The 18,831-nt window shown below is 43.2% G+C and overlaps 1 protein-coding gene across 1 annotated transcript in view; it reads right to left on the reverse strand.

Annotated features, from left to right (window-relative positions):
* The window catches only part of niban2b (niban apoptosis regulator 2b), an 83,959-nt gene that overhangs the window by 47,050 nt on the left and 18,078 nt on the right, over window positions 1–18,831 (reverse strand). Inside the window, exons 2-5 of the mRNA XM_079517364.1 lie at window positions 12,500–12,630; window positions 8,841–8,969; window positions 7,555–7,660; window positions 5,646–5,813 (exon numbers count right to left, since the gene is read on the reverse strand). Coding sequence (XP_079373490.1) covers window positions 5,646–5,813; window positions 7,555–7,660; window positions 8,841–8,969; window positions 12,500–12,630 — 534 coding nt within the window. The remainder of the gene's footprint in view (window positions 1–5,645; window positions 5,814–7,554; window positions 7,661–8,840; window positions 8,970–12,499; window positions 12,631–18,831) is intronic.

The raw sequence follows: 18,831 nt of genomic DNA on the forward strand, positions 1-18,831 counted from the left end.
TCTGGAAGAAGAAGAGCACATATTTCTCAGCTAAAACCCTTCCCTGGATGAATAAAGATTAAAAGATGTTTCCCTCCATGGCCGCCCCCGCCCCCCCCGCCCGGTGACTTACGGCCTCGTTGGAAAGCAGCCGTTACTGCCGAGTGAACTCAGTCAGCTGAGGCTCCGAGCCGCCTGCGCTGCACATGGCCAGTCGGTCAGCGGGCGGTCGTCCCACGCAGGGATAGTCCGAAAATTAGTCAGCCATGATGCTGTAGCTTTCTTGCTTTCTAACCATCTATGGTCAAAATCAATCCAAACTCATCTAAGACGATGAGGTGAGGTGAGTGAGCGAACATGCGAACACACGTGCGCGCGCGCACGCACGCACGCACGCACGCACGCACGCACGCACGCACGCACACACAGACACACACATGCCAAGTGCTTTGATGTGCAGCACCGTACGACTCCCACAACACATTAAATACTAAGCCGTTAAAACAAAAACAAGCCAAAAAAAAAAAAGAGAGAGAAAGGATTCCAGAAATGAAGAAGAAAAGAAAAGTAGGTTAAGTACATAATGGAGGACTAATAGTACATGCAATAAGGCTGAGGTTTAACTTAACTCCTTCTACATTATCAAAACGTACAGCTTTGACCTCAAGGTTGTATTCAAAGTAATTAGAATAAAAGTGATTTGTTGAACTGGCCACGGTCCAGCCCTGTTCACCGCCGCCGCCAACCACTGTGACCCCATGTTCTGGCACTGCTCAGTATACTGTCCCCCCCCCCCTTTTCATATGCCACTCCTCTCAAAACATCCTGGCTGTCACCCTCCATTGTTATCTCAATTTTAAGGTTTTTTATTAAGCATAGAAGAGGGGTTTGGATGTTATGCTTCTTTTTCTTTTTCTTTTATAAAACAAAACAAAACAAGACGAAAACAACTCCCCACCCTCCCACTTGGAACTTTGACACCTTCTCCTTTCACCTTATAGTTTTTTTTTTTTTTTGAATAAAGTAAATAGTAGCAATAGCCAGCAAGGAGAAGTAGAAAAGAGAGAGAAATAGACAGAAGTGAATAGTGAGATAAGGACTCCATGATGTTGTAGGAGAGAGTGGCAGAAAGAGATAAGGGGTACTGCTGTTTATTTTGGAAGTAGAAGAAGAAAGTAGGAGAAGAAAGGAATGAAAGGGTTAAGAGGGGAATGAGGTTGGTGTGCAGAGTAGGAGGGGAACACCATGGTTTATAACAAATGGCCTATGGGGTGTTCGGAAGACTTGACAGATTCTCGAGATGTCGGACCCCAGGAGGAGGCGAATCCTCCTGGAGAGCAACGTAGATCGTATTTAATTTTCTCGAGATTCAGGAATAACATGGCATCTTTCAGCCAGTGGTCTGATTTTTGTTATCTCATTTCTCCTTATTTTCTTTTTTTACAAAACACCACTAACCACTCACAGACTCTAGCCCATTTTGACCTGAGATCAGATTCTAAAAAATGTCTTTCTACATCCCGACAGTTTTCTGAAAAAGCCGTGTTTCTATGTCAGTCGTTCTTGGATTTTTCAAAAAACAGCAGACCTCCAAAAATGGGCTAGTCCAGTGGTTTTCAACCCTTTTCAGAGCAAGGCCCATTATGTTTTTCAGCATTTGAGCCACGGATTTGATATTTAGCCTCTCAGACCCCAAAACTAAAGAATGTTGTTACAGTTGGAGGCCATCGATATTGTCCTTTTCTTTTTGCTGAGGTTTGCGTGATCTGCGCAAAAGGACAGTTAACCCATTTTGGGCGGGAACCCCTTTTGGCGTTTTAAACATTGTTATAATTTAGCTATTGAAAAATAGCAGATCTACAAGCTACGAGCTTGCTATTTTTGAAAAATCGTGAAAATATTTATTTCAGAAAACTGGAGGATTTAGAAGGATTTTTTTAAATTTTGAGGTCAGGCCTAAATGGGTCAAATGATAAGGGACAATATCGGTTTGTCCACATTTCCATGCTGTACTGATGTTTGGTACCATTAGGAGAGACAACAGGCACACGTTGCATCAAAATGTAACTCTTGAAGAGCGTAAAATGAAACCAAATTCAGTTTACGCTCTCAAAAGGTTAAAGATCTAATAAGGTTTGGTTTGGTTACCAACTCTCCATCATTTAGCTATGGGGACCAGCTGGAAGCCCCTCAAGGACCACTGGTGGTCACCCTGGACCACTGGTTGGACTTTGGACTCGGGACAGGGCTGGTTCTGTACTTAAGTTTCTCCCTCTTCCCCAAAATCTCTTTGCCAAAAAAAAATAAATAGTCGATCTACAATCTCACAACTGAGCTCTGACTGAGATTACCCATTTTAGGCCAATATGGATGCCGGGGTTCAAGTGGTTAACCACTTTCAACCACGTGTCCCCATTGGTGGGCAAAAAATGAAATAATAAAAATAACAGCTCTACAAGCTCACAAACTGAAAATGTCTAATTGTATTCTCTGCAGCTGTTTGGTCTTGTGGCCATAAGGACTCTGTTGTTGTTGTTACCAGTCTAAGTGCCCTTATTTTATACTGTATTTATATGTATACACTGTATGTTTTTGTTTTGTTTTTTTTGTTTTTTTGTTTTGTTTTTTAAGTAATTGTATTGTCTGTTGTATTATGTATTGTTCTGTTGTATTGTCTATTTGTAAAAAAAAAAAGAAAGAAAAATGCAATAAATATATTGTTTAAAAAAAAGAAAAAAAAAGGTAAAGGTTTCCTCATGCATGGGGAGAAGCTTCTGCACTCTTTCCACGCGTGCGGTTCCACCGACGAGGGCCCGGCGGTCCTTCTCAACGAAGATCAACATTGTTTTTGTGTCACGGTAAATGTTATGTGACCCCTGAAGGCATGTCGTTCAGTACAAGCTGGCGCTCGCCTTCTTCTCGGCATGCGTTGCTCAACTGTAGCGTTTTCATCGAGCACGTCTCCCGCACCCTAGCCTGGAACTCACCTATGCTTTTTATGGCATAGGCAGCTCCCGGCAGGATCCGCCGGGAGAAACTATGCGCAGCTGCTGGACATGAGACTAATTGATTAGAGCGACAGAGAGAGAGAGAGGAGTGTGTGTGTGTCAATTTAACAAAGGTGCAGACGATCAGAAATCAGCAGAGAGTGAGTGATGTTTGCGCTACTCTATGCCGAATTGAAGTGGACTCGGACCCAGACTTTTTTGTTCTCCCTGGACAAAAAAAAACGTCTGGGTTTCCGAGGCTACCCGCACCCTTGCAACGGAGCGCTGGCTTGAACCCATTTTGGGGCGGGAACCCCCTTTTGGTGTTTTAAAAGCACTATGTTATACTATTTAGCTATTGAAAAGATAGCAGATCTACAAGCTCGTAGCACGGCACCGAGTACCGCGCTACGAGCTTGTAGGTCTGCTATTTTTGAAAAAGCGTGAAAATGTGGCGCAGATCTTTGAATATATTCTTTCAGAACGAACATTTTTTAACTCAAATCTTTGCTTCTGGGGAGGTCCCTAGAACAACATATTTTCAGATGGGTTCGGCGGCCGATTACATATATATGTGGGGGTCCTCGACATGAAAATGTTTGAGAACCACTGACATAGAAACATAGGGTATTTCAGAAAACTGTCAGGATTTAGAAGACATTTTATAAATTTCGATGTCAGGCCTAAATGGGTTAAAGGAGAATTCCATGCTAGAAGGCTTTCTTACCTTTCTTTGTAGTCGTTACGTCCCCACCAAAGAGGTCCAGGTGTTATTTTGTGCAAAAGCTCCTTATTGGCTATTTCCCCTACCATAAGCCCTCAATGAATTGCATTGAATTGAATGGGAATTGAATGGGGCTATGGGGTGTTATGCTAATTCGCTTATTTCCATCGAATTAAGTAGTAAAGTGTGCCGCTTGGGATATTATTTACATTATGAAGAGAGGATATATACAAACAAATAATAATTTTGAGCGATGGAAATAAGCGAATTAGCACAACACCCCATAGCCCCATTCAATTCCCATTCAATTCAATGCAATTCATTTAGGGCTTATGGTAGGGGAAATAGCCAATAAGGAGCTTTTGCACAAAATAACACCTGGACCTCTTTGGTGGGGACGTAACGTAACAACTACAAATAAAGGTAAGAAAGCCTTCTAGCATGGAATTCTCCTTTAATGCACTTAATGGCCCCAATGGGTTTCAAATCAAGTCTGATTGAGTTTCATAATCTGCTTAGTCGTAGTAGCGCTTTGTGGAGAAAACCTGAGCCGCGCCCCTTCAAGCTATATCAGTTCGGGCAAGTACAAATCAAACGTTCATCCCACATACAGGGTGAGCAGCAGGACGTTAAGTTACATTTAAGAAGTCATTTTTTAACCCATTTAGGCCTGACGTTGAATAAAAAAATAAAAAAAAGTCTTTTGAAAGAATATATATTCAAAGATTTGTGCCGCATTTTCACGATTTTTCAAAAATAGCAGACCTACAAGCTACCGAGTGGCCCGCTACGAGCTTGTAGATCTGCTATTTTTCAATAGCTAAAGTATTACATAATGCTTAAAACACCAAAAGGGGTTCCCGCCCAGAATGCCACCTACAATGCAATTTAAGACCAAACTTGCGACATAGCTTCTCCGCTTGATACAAAAACTCTGTATAGTCAGATCACCTGATACGCAACCTCAAAACAATATTTAAGACCTTTCACAAAATAATGTACAGTCCAAAGTCCATTTAAGGCTTTAAGGCATTTTAACCAGGATTTGTGGAGACCTGGAAATATAATAAATGGCTTAGTTCTCATATTCTTTAATGGTGAGTGATGATGATGATAACTCTTAACCCATTTTGGGGCGGGAACCCCTTTTGGTGTTAGCATTATGTTGTGCTTTAGCTATTGAAAAATAGCAGATCTAGCTGCTATTTTAGCGCGCCGAGTGGCGCGCTACGAGCTTGTAGGTCTGCTATTTTTTGAAAAATCTAAGAACGACTGACATAGAAACATAGCTTTTTCAGAAAACTGTCAGGATGTAGAAGACATTTTTTAGAATCTGATCTCAGGTCAAAATGGGTTAATGAGTGCAGTAAAAGCTTTGCTAAAATTGCTTAGTTTTATTCATTGTAATTTGATAGAGTTATGTCTGAAATTCAAATTACTGCAATAAACATTTCCCTTTTTTCACGACTTTCACTGTGCCCGTGTTGTTTTCGTCGACTAAAACCAAGACGAAAAATGTCCGTCGACTCCCTTTTTTCACTGACGAAAACTACATGGAAACCAAATGAAAACTAAGCTGTGACGACTAAAACTAAGACTAAATACAATTTCGTCAGCATGCTGAAAATAGCCCGATCTACAAGCTCACAACGCGTCGCGAAACACATTTTAGTCGACTAAATCACCGGTAGATTTAGTCGACCAAAATCGTATGACATTTAGTCGACTAAAACTAGACCAACACCAATACACTCCAGGTGACTAAAATGTGACAAAAACTAAAACTATTCAACATGACTATGACTAAAACTAAAATAGAAATTTTGCTGCCAAAAACAACACTGTATACAGTAATGTCATAGTCGTTTCTGTGCGTTTACGTGCAGGTCTATCGTTCTCGGTCCCGTTCGTTCGTTCGTGTGCATTCCCATGGGGGGGGGGGGGAGGGGACTCACCGTCGTTGGCGTGTCGGACACAGTCCTGCAGGACGGCCTGCCACTTCTGCTGCTCCTTCTCCGACACCACGCAGAAGAAATAGTGGCGGGCGTACGGGTGCCACAAGACCAGCGGGAACTGGGTGGCGCACTTCAGGAAGGGCGAGTTCCCCACCTTGGCTTTCACACCTGGGAGAGAGCACACGCGCACGCGCACGCGCACGCGCACACGCACACGCACACGCACACACACACAATGAACATCCAATCGACTTGTGTCACGATCCTCATTCTCAACCATAAAAAAAGACTTCTCGCCTTTGCATTGACCTTGTAGGTAATCGCGCCGCTCTGACTATTCACGTCTGAAGTAAACGCAATTACGCAACTAAATCTAGTCACTCCATTGCTCATGTTTAGGAGAGACTTGTATAATTAAGCAATATTACACGAGAGGGTGTGGTTTAACGTGATTATTGCCACGACAGTGATGCGGTCAGGAACGAGACGTAGTCGAGTTCCGCAAGCATCACTGAAGTGGCAATAAACCACACCCTCTAGTGGAATATTGCAATTATACAACAGTTACCCTTAAAACTAAGAAAATCGCTGAAAAAAACATATTTTTTTAATGACAGATGTAGTCACTACGACCACAAATGTCCCAAGAAACTAGCTAGCCTAGCCACCGAGTTTGCTGCGCTCTGGGAAAACAGAGCAGCTGAATTCTTTGTTTTGATTAGGTGTGGAGTGGTGCTCGTTTGAACCACGGCTAGAAGGCTGTTTCAACCAATCAGATTGCTTCCTCGAAACGACCTGTTGTATAATAATATATCTAGCGGCCTACAGTAATGTTTGCTTTGTTATGCGATGCTGTCGCTTACAGAAACTAACCAATTTATTTATTTTTTTTACAACACATTGCATCGTTGCAGTGTTGTTTTTGGCAGCAAATTTTGATTTCAGTCTCTTGAATAGTTTTCATTTAGTTTTAGGTCACATTTTAGTCACCTGGAATGTTTTAGTTTTAGTCTAGTTTTAGTCGACTAAATGTCATAAGATTTTAGTCGACTAAATCTACAGTTGATTTAGTCGAACAAAATGTATTTTGGCGGGCCTTGATGCCGTCGTAATGACTGATTTTACACTTGCTGAAAATAGCCGATCTACGAGCGTGTAGATCTGCTATTTTCAGCACGCAACCAAGTGTAAAATGACTTACTATACTGGATCTCTTGTCCACTAGTCCCTTCCTAACATTTTAGTTCAGTTTGTATTTGTCAGTATATTTAGTCTTAATTTTAGTAACCGTAGCTTAGTTCTCATTTAGTTTCCATTTAGTTTTTGTCCGTGAAAAAAATGGGACGAGAACCCCCTTTGTCTTTTAAAGCACTACGTTATACTATTTAGCTATTGAAAAATAGCAGACCTACAAGCTCGTAGCGCGGCACCGAGTGCCGCGCTACGAGCTTGTAGGTCTGCTATGTTTTTAAAAGCGTGAAAATGTGGCGCAGATCTTTGAATATATTCTTTCAGGACGAGCATTTTTCGTCTTAGTTTTTAGTCGACGGAAGACAACACTGCATCGCTGGGGCTTCTCCTCACCAGGCAGTACTTAACTACTTTTACTTAAGTACTGTACTTAACCCATTTTGACCTGAGATCAGATTCTAAAAATGTCTTCTACATCCTGACAGTTTTCTGAAAAAGCTATGTTTCTATGTCAGTGGTTCTTCGATTCTTCAAAAATAGCAGACCTACAAGCTATTATAGCAGCTATAAATAGCAGATCTACAAGCTCATAGCGCGCCACCGAGTGGCGCGCTATGAGCTTGTAGATCTGCTATTTTTCAATAGCTAAAGCATAACATAATGCTAACACCAAAAAGGGTTCCCACCCAAAATGGGTTAAGTACAATGTTCTCCTCACCAGGCAGACTGTTGCTGATCAGGTCCAGGTACTGCTCCATGGACGTCAGGACTTTGTAGCCGGCGCAGTTGATGGTTCCTTTGGGGTGTAGCCCTCTGTCGTGGGACTGGTGTATAGCACAGAAAGACCAGGAGCAAAAACAGAGCAGACAAGAAGGGATGACAATGAATCATCAGACAGACGTAATCTAAAACAGACTGTGCTGGGAACTGTTGTATACTTGCTCAAAATGATGGGGGGGGGTCACTCTGAAGAAAAAAATAAGTATTAACCACTTCACATATTAACCCATTTGGACCCGAGATCGATTCTACAAATGCCTTCTAAATCCTGACAGTTTTCTGAAAATGTCAGTGGTTCTCAAAGTTTTTCATGTCAAGGACCTCCAAAAATATATGAAATTTCCCCCCCCCCCCCCCCATCTGAAAATATGTTGTTCCAGGGAAAACTGTGTACATTGGGGACTATAACTATAATCTACCTGATCTTGAGGCCTACAAAATCGGGGTACTAGTGTTTTTAAAACTTGTTTTAACCCATTTTGACCTGAGATCAGATTCTAAAAATGTCTTCTAACATCCTGACAGTTTTCTGAAAAAGCTATGTTTCTATGTCAGTGGTTCTTTGATTTAAAAAAAAATAGCAGACCTACAGGCTCGTAGCGCGCCACTCGGTGGCGCGCTATGAGCTTGTAGATCTGCTATTTTTCAATAGCTAAAGTTATGTTGACATTCTCCAGGCCTTTCCAGAACGTTTTGTTTTCCCTTCTCTCTCTCCAGTGTTGATTTCGTCGACTAAAACTAAGACGAAAAATGTTCGTCGACTAACCTTTTTCCACCGACTTGAAACTAAATGAACTAAGACTAAATATACTGTTGATTTAGTCAACAAATAAAAACTAGACTAAAATGTTAGGAAGGGACTAGTGGACAAGAGATCAAAGTCATTTTACACTTGGTTGCCTGCTGAAAATAGCAGATCTACAAGCTCATGACGCGTCGCAGCAGCGACGCGTCGTGAGCTTGTAGATTTCAGCATGTGTAAAATGCACGCAAGTCATTTACGACGGCATCAAGGCCCGACAAAATACATTTCAGTCGACTAAATCAACTGTAGAATTAGTCGATTAAAATCTTATGATATTTAGTCGACTAAAACTAAACATTCCAGGTGACTAAAATACGACTAAAACTAAATGGAGTTTCATTTCCGAAGACTATGACTAAAACTAAAATAGAAATTTGCTGCCAAAAAAACAACACCGTGTCTCTCTCTCTCTCTCTCACCGATTTGTTGTCGTAGTAGTTGATGTTGTAGGAGTCTGGGACGAAGAAGAAGCGATTCCGCCATTTCTTGTTCTCCTCCAGGTATTGGAACAGAGCTCCGGAGAAAATGGACTTGTTCTCCGGAGCGGCCTGCAAAGAAACCAAGCATGCCAACCGTCAAAGATACTTCAAAAATTATTTGTTTGACCAGTGGTGTAAAGTAACTAAGTACTTTTACTTAAGTACTGTATTTTGACCTGAGATCAGATTCTAAAAATGTCTTCTACATCCTGACAGTTTTCTGAAAAAGCTATGTTTCTATATGTCAGTCGTTCTTCGATTCTTCAAAAATAGCAGACCTACAAGCTCGTAGCGCGCCACTCGGTGGCGCGCTACGAGCTTGTAGGTCTGCTATTTTTCAATAGCTAAAGCACAACATAATGCTAACACCAAAAGGGGTTCCCGCCCAAAATGGGTTAAGTACAATTTTGAGGTATTTGTACTTTACTGGAGTATTTCCAATTTCCAGTACTTTTACTTCTACTCCACTAACATCTCAGAGCCAACATTTTTACTTTTACTTCACTACAGTTATTCGAAAACTTTAGTTACTAGTTACTTTGGAGATTTTCATTTTGATTAGAAAACATACATTAACCACTTCAACCCAATACATTTTGGCCATTTGAAAATAGCCGATCTACAAGCTCACAATGCGTCGCAACGCGACACATTTTTTGAACTTGTGAAATGGGACATTCTGAAATACGAATAGTACTTTAAGTACATTTTGATGCCGATACTTTTGTACTTTTACTCAAGTACATTTTAATTTCCGTACTTTTACTTGTAACGAAGTTGTTCTAAATTGCAGTATTGGTACTTTTACTTAAGTAAAACAATCGAGTACTTTTTCCACCACTAACTTTTACACTAGGGTTATAAAGGGTTACAAATATCACAATATGTTTAACCAAATACCTCAAATATGGATATTAAGATGAAAATTGTGACGATAGTATCAATTTGCTTTTCCCATTGTCCTACAGTTGGAGGCCATCGATATTGTCCTTTTCTTTTTGCTGAGGTTTGCGTGATCTGCGCAAAAGGACAGTTAACCCCTTTTGGGCGGGAACCCCTTTTGGTGTTTTAAACATTATGTTATAATTTAGCTATTGAAAAATAGCAGATCTACAAGCTCATAGCGCGCCACCGAGTGGCGCGCTACGAGCTTGTAGGTCTGCTATTTTTGAAAAATCGTGAAAATATTTATTTCAGAAAACTGGAGGATTTAGAAGGATTTTTAAAAATTTTGAGGTCAGGCCTAAATGGGTCAAATGATAAGGGACAATATCGGTGGCACCCAACTGTACATTGAAGCGTTTAAAAGAAGCTCATCCTCAAGCTCACAGCATAATCTGCTATTTTTGAAGATATGCATTTTCAAATCACATATTGATTATGGCCCAGCCACCCCTCAAATAACATTAAATGAAATAAAATATTAGTCATTATAAAGTGTTACCCATATAGTACCCATATAGTCATTAGATTCGTAGATGCATCTGTGACTAATCTGAATGATATATTTGCCTTCACTTTGACAGGACTGGACATTCTGGACTTTTGTGCTACACTAGAGAAGTCACGAAAAAGTCCTTCCCTTTAACCCATTTTGTCCTGAGATCAGATTCTAAAAATGTCTTCTACATCCTGACAGTTTTCTGAAAAAGCTATGTTTCTATGTCAGTCGTTCTTCGATTTTTCAAAAATAGCAGACCTACAAGCTCGTAGCGCGCCACTCGGTGGCGCGCTATGAGCTTGTAGATCTGCTATTTTTCAATAGCTAAAGCATGACATGATGCTAACACACAAAATGGGTTAATGAAAGTGTTAGAAATACTCATCTGGCCCAAAATGCACTAAAACGGTTGTTTACTTAAATCCCACGCCCACCCAGTTAGCATCGTTGTCTTCAGCAAAAGCAGACGACATTCCTCAACAGCCTGTATTACGCCAAACCAGACTCCAGTCTCTACCACATACCGCTTTGTGTAGGATCATTAGTGCGTGCGTGTGTGTGTGCGCGCGCGCGCGCGCGCGCGCGCGCGTGTGTGTGTGTGTGTGTGAGAGAGAGAGGGAGAAAGTAAGTCAATACAGTCTAAGAAGGACTAGGCTGACTATTTAAAAGTGAAACCCAGCCCTGCCTGACAGATGTTTACCGCTGAAATAAAGCCCACTTGAGGGTCTTTTTACTGTACAATACATCCTTGCAGTAAACACAGCTGGTGAAGAACGACAGCAGAATAATATTTCCCCTTCCCCCCCTTCAGAAAAGCAGGAAACAATTTATCATATAATTCACACCCGTGTGAAGTGAGTGGTGCAACTCCGTGTGGGGGTGGGGTCTCCACACACCGGGCGCGAATCGGATGCGAATTCGGATTTTTAGCGGAGTTTCTCCATCGGTTTTCCGAAAAACACGGCCGGTGTACAACCAACTTTACCGTGTGGGGGTCCCTCTACTGCACCCTCTTCTGTACTGTACTGTCACTGTACTGTACTGACACACCCGAAATCACCATATATACAGTTAATATGTGCGTATGTGTTAGGTTGTGCACAGGTGGTGAAAAACAACCATGCTGTTTTCGTGCTCAGACGCACCCACCCACCCACCCAGCCAGCCAGCCACACACATAGCTCCGTAAGGGAGTGGTTGCACCACTCAATACAAAAAAGGCATTGGTTAAGTGGTATCGATATATATCGAATTTGCATTTTTGTAATATCAGATTCCAACCATTCCATTATTATTAGACCGAGGTAGAGGTTCGAGAGCAGTTTCATGGTCATATTTAATATCAGGAGGTCAATGACGGGTTGGGAAGTTTGACACACACTACTGCAGACAGAGGCCACCCAGTGACGTTGTGCCAAGCAGGAGATTTGAGTTAAAAACTTTGTCTCTGAAAGAATATATATTCAAAGATTTGCACCACATTTTCACGATTTTTCAAAAATAAAAGACCTACAAGCTCGTAGCGCGCCACTCGGTGCCGCGCTATGAGCATGTAGATTTGCTATTTTTCAATAGCTAAAGTATAACGTAATGCTTAAAACACCAAAAGGGGTTCCCGCCCAAAATGGGTTAATGGGTTCATCCTGCAATCTGCCCATTAGGTTTAGGTATGAGATATTTGGCAACGGAAATCCAGCCAATAGTTTGCGATATCTCGTTTGGGATAAAAAATAAAATAAAAATAAAAAAAAGTGGTGGACTCGTGAACCAACATCGCCAACCCTAGGACCCCGCGCTGCTATAGCTGGGCTAAAAGTTCAATTCCCAATAAGAGCAAGTACGTAAAAATGACTAAAGAACAAAGAGTTTGCAAATAGCAATTCCCTGGGATACTTCACTTCAAAAGAACCCGACTCAAAATGCTCAATCATCTTGTCTTGGTGAACAATGCATAAGGCATTCTAAGGAAATGCATGTGTATATTAGAGCTTGTAGATCTGCTATTTCTCAATAGCTAAAGTATAACATAATGCTTAAAACACCAAAAGGGGGTTCCCGCCCGAAATGGGTTAATTGAAGAAAAATCGAAATATGCATTTGCTGTACACCGACGGCAACGACAACGGTGCGTCCAAAACGGAGGAAGAGGATGTTTTACCTTGCGGTGCAGCAGCTGGGGCGTCGGCCCCCCTCCTCCCTCGATGTCAAAGCGCACCTTGTTGAACAGAGCCACGGCGTACTGGAGCTCATACTGGCGGCCAAAGTCCCCCATCACCTCCCCCGTCCGCGCTGCGAAAGGGGAGAACAGACAACTCTTCAGGAAAAAACACAGGAGCAACAGAACAGTAGCTCCATAGAATACAAAACAACTCGCCCCTTTACCAACTCGCCCCTGGGCGAACAGCCGGCGGGAACAGCCTGGTATTCCTAAAGTAATCCAAGTAAATTGTGCTTAAACGGTTAAACCTAACCTTATTCCTAAACTTAACCACAGTAAAACTATGCCTAAACCTAACCCTATTCCTAAACTTAACCCCAGTAAAACTATATGCCTAAACCTAACTATTCCTAAACTTAACCCCAGTAAAACTATGCCTAAACCTAACCCTATTCCTAAACTTAACCCCAGTAAAACTATGCCTAAACCTAACCTTATTCCTAAACTTAACCCCAGTAAAACTATGCCTAAACCTAACCCTATTCCTAAACTTAACCCCAGTAAAACTATGCCTAAACCTAACCCTATTCCTAAACTTAACCCCAGTAAAACTATGCCTAAACCTAACCCTATTCCTAAACTTAACCCCAGAAAAACTATGCCTAAACCTAACCCTATTCCTAAACTTAACCCCAGTAAAACTATGCCTAAACCTAACCCTATTCCTAAACTTAACCCCAGTAAAACTATGCCTAAACCTAACCCTATTCCTAAACTTAACCCCAGTAAAACTATGCCTAAACCTAACCCTAAACTTATTTCTAACCTTATTCTCAGCCGCACCGAGCTGTCGGCGTGAGGTCGGCAGAAAAAAGCTGGGGCGAGATGGAATTGGGGCGATCGTACCCGTTACCGCTCCATATATAGATGGAATTGGGGCGACGGTACCGTTACCGCTCCATATATAGATGGAATTGGGGCGACCGTACCCGTTACCGCTCCATATATATAGATGGAATTGGGGCGACCGTACCCGATACCGCTCCATATATAGATGGAATTGGGGCGACCGTACCCGATACCGCTCCATATATAGATGGAATTGGGGCGACCGTACCCGATACCGCTCCATATATAGATGGAATTGGGGCGACCGTACCCGTTACCGCTCCATATATAGATGGAATTGGGGCGACCGTACCCGATACCGCTCCATATATAGATGGAATTGGGGCGACCGTACCCGATACCGCTCCATATATAGATGGAATTGGGGCGACCGTACCCGTTACCGCTCCATATATATAGATGGAATTGGGGCGACCGTACCCGTTACCGCTCCATATATAGATGGAATTGGGGCGACCGTACCCGTTACCGCTCCATATATAGATGGAATTGGGGCGACCGTACCCGTTACCGCTCCATATATAGATGGAATTGGGGCGACCGTACCCGTTACCGCTCCATATACAGATGGAATTGGGGCGACCGTACCCGTTACCGCTCCATATATAGATGGAATTGGGGCGACCGTACCCGATACCGCTCCATATATAGATGGAATTGGGGCGACCGTACCCGATATCGCTCCATATATAGATGGAATTGGGGCGACCGTACCCGATACCGCTCCATGTATAGATGGAATTGGGGCGACCGTACCCGTTACCGCTCCATATACAGATGGAATTGGGGCGACCGTACCCGTTACCGCTCCATATATAGATGGAATTGGGGTGACCGTACCTGATACCGCTCCATATATAGATGGAATTGGGGCGACCGTACCTGATACCGCTCCATATATAGATGGAATTGGGGCGACCGTACCTGATACCGCTCCATATATAGATGGAATTGGGGCGACCGTACCTGATACCGCTCCATATATAGATGGAATTGGGGCGACCGTACCCGATACCGCTCCATATATAGATGGAATTGGGGCGACCGTACCCGTTACCGCTCCATATATAGATGGAATTGGGGCGACCGTACCCGATACCGCTCCATATATAGATGGAATTGGGGCGACCGTACCCGTTACCGCTCCATATATAGATGGAATTGGGGCGACCGTACCCGTTACCGCTCCATATATAGATGGAATTGGGGCGACCGTACCCGATACCGCTCCATATATAGATGGAATTGGGGCGACCGTACCCGTTACCGCTCCATATATAGATGGAATTGGGGCGACCGTACCCGATACCGCTCCATATATAGATGGAATTGGGGCGACCGTACCCGTTACCGCTCCATATATAGATGGAATTGGGGCGACCGTACCCGATACCGCTCCATATATAGATGGAATTGGGGCGACCGTACCCGTTACCGCTCCATATATATAGATGGAATTGGGGCGACCGTACCCGATACCGCTCCATATATAGATGGAATTGGGGCGACCGTACCCGATACCGCTCCATATATAGATGGAATTGGGGCGACCGTACCCGATACCGCTCCATATATAGATGGAATTGGGGCGACCGTACCCGATACCGCTCCATATGGAGCGGTACCCGTTACCGCTCCATATATATAGATGGAATTGGGGCGACCGTACCCGTTACCGCTCCATATATTGGGGCGACCGTACCCGTTACCGCTCCATATATAGATGGAATTGGGGCGACCGTACCCGATACCGCTCCATATATAGATGGAATTGGGGCGACCGTACCCGTTACCGCTCCATATATATAGATGGAATTGGGGCGACCGTACCCGATACCGCTCCATATATAGATGGAATTGGGCCGACCGTACCCGATACCGCTCCATATATAGATGGAATTGGGGCGACCGTACCCGATACCGCTCCATATGGAGCGGTACCCGTTACCGCTCCATATATAGATGGAATTGGGGCGACCGTACCCGTTACCGCTCCATATATTGGGGCGACCGTACCCGTTACCGCTCCATATATAGATGGAATTGGGGCGACCGTACCCGATACCGCTCCATATATAGATGGAATTGGGGCGACCGTACCCGTTACCGCTCCATATATATAGATGGAATTGGGGCGACCGTACCCGATACCGCTCCATATATAGATGGAATTGGGGCGACCGTACCCGATACCGCTCCATATATAGATGGAATTGGGGCGACCGTACCCGATACCGCTCCATATATAGATGGAATTGGGGCGACCGTACCCGATACCGCTCCATATGGAGCGGTACCCGTTACCGCTCCATATATAGATGGAATTGGGGCGACCGTACCAGATATACCGCTCCATGTATAGATGGAATTGGGGCGACCGTACCCGATACCGCTCCATATATAGATGGAATTGGGGCGACCGTACCCGATACCGCTCCATATATAGATGGAATTGGGGCGACCGTACCCGTTACCGCTCCATATATAGATGGAATTGGGGCGACCGTACCCGATACCGCTCCATATATAGATGGAATTGGGGCGACCGTACCCGTTACCGCTCCATATATATAGATGGAATTGGGGCGACCGTACCCGATACCGCTCCATATATAGATGGAATTGGGGCGACCGTACCCGATACCGCTCCATATATAGATGGAATTGGGGCGACCGTACCCGATACCGCTCCATATATAGATGGAATTGGGGCGACCGTACCCGTTACCGCTCCATATATATAGATGGAATTGGGGCGACCGTACCCGATACCGCTCCATATATAGATGGAATTGGGGCGACCGTACCCGTTACCGCTCCATATATAGATGGAATTGGGGCGACCGTACCCGTTACCGCTCCATATATATAGATGGAATTGGGGCGACCGTACCCGTTACCGCTCCATATATATAGATGGAATTGGGGCGACCGTACCCATTACCGCTCCATATATAGATGGAATTGGGGCGACCGTACCCGTTACCGCTCCATATATAGATGGAATTGGGGCGACCGTACCCATTACCGCTCCATATATAGATGGAATTGGGGCGACCGTACCCGTTACCGCTCCATATATAGAGATCCGTGATTTTCTCAGCCCCTTTCACAGCAGTGTGACATTATCTCTTCTGCATTTTTGAGCCACGGACCCGGACCACCATTTGGTGAGATCTATTTTGCTCAGGCTCTCTCAGACCCAAAACTACCATTTAGGAGAGATCACAGGCAAAACCGTTGGTCAAAATGACAATTCTTCTACTTTCTCTAATTGTGTAGACTTCTTGTAAATTAAGAAATGCAGATGTTTAACACCAATTTAACTCGTGGAGAGCGTGGTTTCATGTTACGCTCTCAAGAGTTAAAGATCTATAAGGGTCCATTTGGTTACAGCTCATCCGTCATTTAGCTGGGGACCACCTGGAACCTCCTCAAGGACCACTGGTGGTCCCCAGACCACTGGAAAACCACCGCTATAGATCCAGAATGAAAATGTAATGTGGTATGATTTATATTTTGTTCAATTCAATGTAAACTCTCATAAAAAGGTTTGCTAGTGGTGAGACGAACATGGTAAATAATACATATTCGATAAACAATTTAACATTTTTTCTTTTACACCCCGATACAACAATGCTCATTTGTAAATATTGAGCTTCAAATAAGTCAAGTGAATGAATGGAATCAATTAGCCTACAGGAACACAGGAAATGTAGGGGCGTGTTTCAGACACAGTGGCAATTAAACAAACAAAGAAAACAAGGGAATAAAACAAAACAAAAATATCAACTCCATTCTGTACATCCAGCTCAACTGTGCAGTTGTTTAGCAGTTTCCCGTTTCCTAACAGTGTTGATTTTGACAGCACATTTTGATCTCAGTTTTAGTCATAGTCTTTTGAATAGTTTATTTAGTTTTAGTCACATTTACCTACAACACTGTTACCTACTAGTTTACCACTTAAGCACTATATAAAAATCACACCCGTGTGAACTGAGTGGTGTAAGGTCTTATATAGACTGATCAACTGTGGTCTGACGTAATGTTTGACGTAATGAAATCACAACCGTGTGAACTGGGTGACCATAGCAACCATGCTCATTTTTTGGTACGAACAGACAGACAGACACGTAAACTAACAAAGCCAGTCGTAGGAGTGGTTTACACCACTCAAAAATATAAAAGCAGCTCGTAACCAGGTCCTTTCACATAGCATGTAGCTGTGAAGTTGAAGTTCACCTTCCATAATGTGACTTCACAACACAACCGTCTTATCTGTGCAGAGAATGTTTCCACGCCGAAAGTCAAACACGACCTTGATAGAATGTTCAACACGGTGACACACATGGTCGCTGTTATCAGCAAGTCCACATCTCTGCCATTTTGCCATCACCCGGTTTAAGCCTTCACACGCAACCTCCACAGTATAACAGTACAGTACAGTGAAAATGGAGTGGGCATTTACGCTTAAGAGAAAAGGAACCCATCTGAGTAGACTAGTCATTGGTTAGACATGGGTTAAGGTTAGGTTTAGGTGTGCTGCCCCGTGGGAGGTTAGGTTTAGGCCAGGGTGAGGGTTTGAGATAGGTTGTAGTTGTAGGACTAATGACTGGTCTAACCAATGACTAGTTTAAACCAAAAACTGTCTAAACTAAGTACTGCACCCATCTGAGGAATGCAAGAGTCAAAACCCAAATCAGTCTCTCATGACATATCGTAAGAGTTGAATACTGTCTCAGAAAGATGGATTAGGCCTGTCATAATTATTATGACAGGCCTATTACGGTACGCCCCAGTGTACAAAATGGGAGAAATAGCAGATCTACAAGCTTACGACACGTCACTTCGTGATTATGATAACGGATAACAGAAATACAAACTGTCGCGTTCCAATGTTCAACGCAAAAAAATCGTGACAGCCCCGCTGAGGAGGATTTCATACATCTCTTACAAACATGTCCAATGACCAATGGACGGTACAATCAAAGGCATCTTGTATTTGTTGAATTATTTTGATTTTGATTGATTGAAATATGTAGAATTTGCAGAATTACAGTACATTTCAAGCACAAACTCAATACAAAGACTGTTAACTGTGAGTGGACGACCCAATTAAGCATTACACTTGTTTACAAGAGGGTCCACCATGTTCAATTCATCAAAACATTTAGAGACGTACAAATAGACACTTCTATATAGTCAAAGAACAGAACAGGAATTCATCATAAAGGAGGTAAAAAGGGAAAAGAAACATATACAGTGAGGGGAAACGTGGGGGGGGGGGGGGGGGGGGGGGAATCAGATTTTACGGGGGCCAGTTTCGAATTGCAGCCGTCCGTAGGTGCCCTTTGAGAGCGGTTTTGAAGGAGTCAAGGGATTCACATGTCTTAATGATTCAAAGCTTTAACATGAATAAACCC

This window comes from Electrona antarctica (genome assembly GCF_951216825.1).
Source record: "Electrona antarctica genome assembly, chromosome: 12".
NCBI lineage: Eukaryota > Metazoa > Chordata > Actinopteri > Myctophiformes > Myctophidae > Electrona > Electrona antarctica.